Source organism: Malus sylvestris, chromosome 4 (assembly GCF_916048215.2).
Source record: "Malus sylvestris chromosome 4, drMalSylv7.2, whole genome shotgun sequence".
Classification (NCBI taxonomy): Eukaryota; Viridiplantae; Streptophyta; class Magnoliopsida; order Rosales; family Rosaceae; genus Malus; species Malus sylvestris.
Window position 1 is genome coordinate 8,565,230 of NC_062263.1, and position 6,954 is coordinate 8,572,183.

Here is a 6,954-nt window from a genome sequence, read left to right on the forward strand (position 1 = left end):
CAAACAATTAGAGTTTTGGTACAACTGGACATACTGTTTTATCTATTTGTTTGATAAACGATATGATAATTATATTAAGTTCATTAAATTGCGAGAATAAGGATTTAACACCACATGCAATATTATTTCCTTTATAATTTTACAACTAAAATTTAGGACCGTTTGATTACCATTTTGTTTTTCAGTTTTTAGATTTTGGTTTTCACTTTTCACTTTTTTGAAAATTGAGAACTAAAATCTTGTATTGTAAGTACTTTAAGTTTTATTTTAAAAAATGAAAATTGAAAATCAAAAAGTGAAAACTCAAGGGAGTAGTTTTTAGTTTTTTTTTTTTTTTTGAAAACTGAAAATAATTACTAAACAATATTTTGGTTTTTAAATTTTCAAAAAAAGTGAAAACAAAAAATAAAAAATGGTCATAACGGCAATTCAACTTACCTTTTCTTGTTATATTGGAACGAATTTATTTGTTACATATTTTAATCAAAACTTAACGTCCAACTCTACCTTCCAATAAGCTAAAAGCCTTTCACATTGTCTTACGTGAGTTGTGCTCTTATAGCACAATTATTTGAGGGATGTGCTATCTACACACTCCTTTTTATTTCTTACATCCTTTGTTAATTTATGTCCGTTGATCTTCTTTAATTCATCCAATCAGAAAGCCGAAAACCAAAAAGATGTGGGAGAAGTAAAAAGGGGTGTGGATATCACACCCCTTATTTAAAGGTAGTGCGATTCACACAATATTTTTTACTTCTAATGTACCCTTTTAATTTTTTACCATCGAATTGAATGAATGGAAGAAAATCAACAAACATAAATTAACAAAGATATGTAGAAAGTAAAAATGAGTGTGTGCATAACACAACACTTATTTAATAGTGGTAAGAGTCATGTTTTATAAGAATTAAACTCACCCTTATTGTTTGAAAAAAAAAAAAAAAAACTCACCCTTATTGAGCTGAAGTTTTTTCACGTACCACATAAATTTGATTCTAGCATTAAAACTAAACTCAAAATTTTCGACCCACTGAGTTTTGAGACTACAAATTTTTTACTCGCATCGTCTTTTTTCTTTTCTAAAAGAAAAGAGCCTCGTCCGTAGCCCTAGTCGATGTGTCCATTATAGCCTGCTTAGACAACAAGTCATCCCGGTGTGGTCGTGGTGATGTGTCCCCCGGATGCTTTACCCTCCAAAGAGAGAGACGTAGAAGACTGGAGAAGGACGACCGAAAAGCACTTCCATAGTTTCTAAATCCCTAATAAACTCTCATCCAAACGCGGCCTTAGTTCCCCCCTCTATATGCATAAACACATAAAATACAGCCCATATTTTCCACACAAAAATATCTCTTCGCTAATTTATTTACTACCATCTCTCCGGAGCAAAATTGGACTCATAAAACCCACAAACACTGAGAATCCGACCTCCAAAAAATTACTTCAAGTTCTTCCATGGCGAGGCCTAATCAGGAAGCGATCGAGACCTTCATCAGCATCACCGGCGCTTCCGAAGCCATAGCCGTGCAAAAGCTCGAGGTAATTTCTTCAAGTTCCGAATTTAATTTCTGAGGTTTTGATCAGAATCGCCGAATTGTTTCTCGATTTCTAGGGTAATGTTGCTATTAAGGTTTTTACTGCACTGGGCAATGAATTTTAATTGGGAATTTTTTGTTGGGCAGTGTTTGGATTGATCTTTTATTATGAATTTTTGAAATTTGGATGTGGACTTTAGTTTGTTGGGATGGTGTTTTTTGGCTTGAGTTTAATGGTACGTTGAGATAAAGTGTGTATTTAGTTGGGATGCTATTTGATTGTATTATTCATCAACTACTGTTGTGCTGAAGTTAATGAAAAATTATACTTAAATGGTGGGCTCTTTCATTTTGGAAATCTAAGGTAGAAAGGGAGTTGCTTGCGCTACTCGTTTGATCACGAAAGTAATTGAATATTTTTGTTAGGGTTGTGAACGGATGGAGTGGGTAGAGGAATAGATGGATTTTCTTAGCACAGTGAGATTACCATTGTACCGTTAAAGAATTAGTTTTCGATTTGACTGGTTCAATGCTAGAAATATGGGTACCCAGGGTAGCGAACGGTTGGTTATATGTTTGATAAAAAGTTGGAGGTGTTGTGAATGGACTGGTACCTCAACAACTTTTTGGGTGTTGAAAAGTCGGGCCAAGTGTCTCTGATTAGAACCCTTGAAGCATAAATTTTCGACTGAATGTATCTTGTTGTAGCTATGGTACAACTGTTTTTTCTTGGAGTTGTGATGGATTTACCTCAATGCTTTGTGGTGAGAAAAACTCACTTCAGCTTCATCTGATACAACCTTCATATGATCTCCCAACCACTATTACAAAACGAACTATTTAGCTTCTTATTTGAGTAGGTTTGTGTTTTAGTCTCTTGGATTTTTTAGGGAGCTCTTTCCTATTTGACTTAATAGACAACGAAGTCGAAAAATGAATAAATAAAAAGAATCTTTATTATTATTTCTCATAGATCTTCTTCTGTTGTCTTTGCTTGCAATTAGGAGCATGGTGGCGATCTCAATGCAGCTGCAAATGCATACTTTACTGAAGGAGATAGAAGCACATCGGTGAAGTATGCTTTTCATCTGCTTTTGCTCATTATTAAATATTTAGTATGACATATCATCAGCTATTGGATGATGTCTCCAGCTTTAACATTTATGACTTTTCATGTCCAGTGTGCATGATACACCTGTTTCAGCTCAAGACGATTTTATGGATATCGATGATCCGGTTCCTGTTCGATCTCGGAGAGATCCTTTATCGCTTCCCTCTGCAACTGGTGATGTGAATCCCTTTTCTATTCTTATTCCAGATTTTGGTAGAACCATATTTGATAGTGGTACACATTTTACAAACCGTACACCATTTGTTACTCATCCAAGAGAGGTGAGGGAGATCCCCATTGAAGTCAAAGATGGCGATCATCCATCTGGCCATTCTGGCCATGCTCCTATCATTGATGATGTCACTGGAACAGAGGAGGCAGATGGCCCAGGTATCCCTGGCACTGTTATAATCGATGAGGAAGATGATGACGATATTCAAGCTGCCCCAGCTGTTCAGGCTGGGCAAAGGAGTGGACCGCAAGATATCTCTTCAGGTGATGGATATCATCACCGAAATTTTGGATCTAGTGCTCCTCGATTTGATGATCCGCAGGATTATAGCAATGATATTGAAGAAGAAATGATTCGAGCTGCAATCGAGGCTTCAAAACAGGAAGTTGAAGAAAACCAACCAAATCAACAATTTGGTGCTCCAAATGTATGTGACAATAGCCTACAGCTGTTGAGTTGGACCCTGTGTTTATGGTATATATACTAAGTGATTGTCTTTGTATTGATTCTCTTCTTGATCTCACAGTTTGATGAAAATGAACCTCAGCAAAGGCCACCTCAGCTAGAGGATCCTGAACTTGCACATGCAGTTTCATTGTCACTGAAGGTTTGCTTTCCTTTTTTTTTTTAATTCTCCTTAGTGGTATCCATATTATATCGTTTAACATGAACTGAGTCCAGACAGCAGAGCAAGAGAAAGCATTGCATGGCCAGGGACAAAATGTTGGCGTATCATATATTGGGGCTTCTAAGGCAGCAGAGGTGGAGCTGAAAAATTTAGCAGCATCAAATGGAAGGTATATATCTTGTGTTACTTTTGGAGTGTTATACACGTTTTTCCTGATGAGGGTGGTGTGGGTGAATTAGGTTGGAGGCAGGAAGTTCATCCATCCAAGAAGAAACTGAAGATGTGGAGGAGCAGCCTCTTGTCAGACACAGGTCCAGGCGCATGTCTTCTGGCTCTGTGGAGACTGCAAAAGAAGTTGGAGCTGATGAGGATAGTGCACCTTCAAGTCCTGAAGAGCAGGATATGGATAATCATCCTAGGCACAATGGCGGTGTCTTCCCTTCAGATGAGGTATCTTCCCTTGTAAGTTATTAGAATTTCTGAATGAGTCTCTGAAATTTTTGTTAATTAATCATATTACACCAAGAGGTCGCACTTGGTGCGATGGCAAGTGTCTTCGTTCATAAGCGGTAGGTCTCGGGTTCGAGACTTGGGAGCAGCCTCTCCATAAATGGGGGTAAGGCTAGCCGACATTCACCTCTCCCAGACCCTGCGTAAAGCGGGAGCCTTGTGCACTGGGTACGACCTTTTAATCATATTACACCAATTAATTTGGCCTTGTTTTTGTAATTGAAGTGGGGAGGAATTTCTTCAGAGGAGCACGACGAAGCAGTGATGCTTGAGGCTGCAATGTTTGGTGGAATTCCTGAAGGGACTGGATATCACCGTCCCTACACACCACATCATTTTATGCGGCCTGACAGTTCATACGTCCGACCATCACCTCGTCCTCCTTCACCCTCTCTTACAGCACAGCGGTTGATACGTGAACAACAGGTTTGAATACCAGAAATAATGTCTGAAAGTTGGCCACCAAAAGTGGTGTGACTGGTTGTACTAACTTGATACATGCAGGACGATGAATATCTTGCATCACTTCAAGCTGACAGAGAAAAAGAATTGAAGGCTATTGAGGAAGCTGAAGCTCGTCGTGAAGAAGACAGACTAAAAGAGGAAGAGTCTCGAAGGAAAATCAAGGAGGAGCAGGTACTATATGCACACACACACACACACATGTTTGCTTAGATTTAGATTATCTGGTGCTGGTTATGTTACTCCCTTTTTCTGTGTCTATCCCTCTTGCAAAGATTGTTCATCCTTTATATTTCCTTCTAAATTAATCTAATTAGCAGTATTTTGTATGGTTAAGTAACTCGGCTCTAAACAGTACCATTTTTCTCCATTCATTTATTTTAATTTGTTTTGTGAGTTCTCTGAAAAGTGGCTCTACTCCATATGTGGCATTTTAACATTTTCTTTACTATCCTATTTTTCTTTTATTTTCAAACTTTTATTCTCCAAGTCTCAACATTTGAAAAGTTCACCACCCTTACTTTTTGTGTTTCTGTTCTTCATTTTTGAAATTGAAAAATGATAAGAAGTGGGAGTTTTAGAATGAATGAGTATTTTGAAATTTAGGATGGGAATGAATGGAGCCACTTCTCTATAAATATTTGTAGGATTTATGCCAATAAAATTTCAAGCTTTTTGACATTTGAGATGGAAAATGACTAGTAGTTTGTAATCCAATGAATTATATAGTATTTCTGTATTTTGAAGCCAGCCGGAATTAGGTATGACAGTTTATTATGGAGACTGAATCAAAGAAATTAATGGAAAAGAATTAGTTTACTTTTATGTAATAGAAGACTGCTAATTTAAGCATTTTGGAACTTCTGGTTTTCATCCATGGCTTTAGTGTTAGTTTTTGTTTTGATATGAATATGATTGACCCTTTTCTACTCAGATGGGATTACATTTCCCAAATATGGTGGGCAATTAGTACTGTAATATGAAAAATGTGCATCCACCGCTTATGTTTGTATGTACTGAGACATAATTGGGCCCTGCTCATATTTCTTTCAGACGCTAGCGCATTCCTCGTCATCAGTAATGGACAACTCATTTTTTTGGTGAGTTCTACTTTCAAAGTTGCTGATATCTTTATTCTCTATGATCCTTCCTTGCAGGAATTGGAGAGACAATTAGCAGCAAAAGAAGCTACTCTCCCTCAAGAACCAGCATCAGATGATGAGAATGCTGTAACCCTACTGGTGCGAATGCCAGATGGTAGCCGCCATGGGCGTCGATTTCTCAGGACAGACAAGCTGCAGGTAAAATTTTGTGAATGTACATGTATTTAACTGAATCATCACTTTGCCCATCCTCGCTAAACCAGAGTTTGATTCTGTTTGCAGTCTCTTTTCGACTTTATTGATATTGGCAGAAGGGTCAAACCCGGCTCTTACAGAGTGGTGAGCAATGTTTGCATTTAATTGAATACCCATTTCACTTTCCGTAACCCCATGTTATCAATCTTTGCAAAATTTTATATCGATTTTTAGTTGTTTTCATGGAGAAAATAGAACAAAACTGCATTTGAATGCTGTGAATACTAAACATCTTGGTAAACAGGTGAGGCCATTCCCCAGGCGCGCTTTTAGCGATGGAGAAAGTGCATTGACATTGAATGAACTCGGGCTTACCAGCAAACAAGAAGCTTTGTTTTTGGAGTCGATATAGCAGGTGGCTCCAAAATGTAGAAAAGATAGAACAGTTTCATTTGATCCGCGTATATTGTTGAACGAAATCTTGGTTTTCATTTGGCTTTTGGGGGGTGTTTGGATATGAAATGCTTAATACATGGATTTGAAGACATGGGCAGAATCAAATTTGAAAAGCAGAATAATTATGCTCATTGTATGTTTCTATCAGTGCCGTTATAGTGAACAAGTTTCCTGGAATTTTTTCTGTTTATCCGTGGTACGACATTAGGTTGAACTTCGATCCTACGCGTTTGGTAGGGGTTCAATTTAGATTGGGTCATCCTGAATCAACCCATGTTTAATTCGATTTCAAACTTGATTGAGTAGGTTAAAATGAAGTAAAAACCCGCTTAAAAGGCTTTAAACCCAACCCAATCTGAACCCGATTATTTATTGGGTTGGATTTGGCTCTTGTTTTGCCCGTTCATGTCAACCCATATTCAACCTGATTTCTTGTTCGAATTGCTCATGCACGCATTACCCGTTCCACTTCATATTATGTGAGCTACATACAAGTTTGGGAGAGCTATAGTTGAATGTTGTTTGCTTTTCATTTGAAAATAAATGATAGTCACTTTTATGTTTTATTTGTTAAAACGTTGGTATTGTTTTTTCATTTAATTTCAACTTTGCATGGTTGAAACTTGAAATATGCGTTTGGCTTGTTTTCGGTATGAATGGAGATGTGTAAAATTGAATTTTAAATAGCTTTGCGTTATTTGGTTCAAAATTTGAGATTT

General features: G+C 37.3%; 1 protein-coding gene across 2 annotated transcripts; it reads left to right on the top strand.

Annotated features, from left to right (window-relative positions):
* The first annotated feature begins 1,186 nt into the window (after positions 1 to 1,186).
* On the top strand, positions 1,187 to 6,412 carry LOC126617621 (plant UBX domain-containing protein 8-like). Of its 2 annotated transcripts, none has more exons than XM_050285642.1 (11): positions 1,187 to 1,542; positions 2,543 to 2,613; positions 2,720 to 3,308; positions 3,408 to 3,488; positions 3,563 to 3,678; positions 3,749 to 3,971; positions 4,245 to 4,445; positions 4,524 to 4,655; positions 5,639 to 5,782; positions 5,867 to 5,923; positions 6,084 to 6,412. In XM_050285642.1, exons 1-11 carry the CDS (start codon positions 1,459 to 1,461, stop codon positions 6,189 to 6,191), a joined length of 1,806 nt encoding a protein of 601 aa, XP_050141599.1. In that variant the 5' UTR covers positions 1,187 to 1,458; the 3' UTR covers positions 6,192 to 6,412. The 2 variants fall into 2 exon arrangements, with proteins under 2 accessions (XP_050141599.1, XP_050141600.1); XM_050285643.1 differs by having other exon boundaries at positions 1,190 to 1,542; positions 3,749 to 3,959.
* Positions 6,413 to 6,954: the final 542 nt, after the last annotated feature.

What these genes read in the sequence shown, in the direction of transcription:
- LOC126617621 (XM_050285642.1), top strand. Translation starts at nt 1,459, where the DNA reads ATGGCGAGGCCTAATCAGGAAGCGATCGAGACCTTCATCAGCATCACC. An exon ending in AACAATTTGGTGCTCCAAAT is followed by an intron (nt 3,309 to 3,407) that starts GTATGTGACAAT and finishes TTGATCTCACAG; the next exon opens with TTTGATGAAAATGAACCTCA. An exon ending in TCAGGACAGACAAGCTGCAG is followed by an intron (nt 5,783 to 5,866) that starts GTAAAATTTTGT and finishes TTCTGTTTGCAG; the next exon opens with TCTCTTTTCGACTTTATTGA.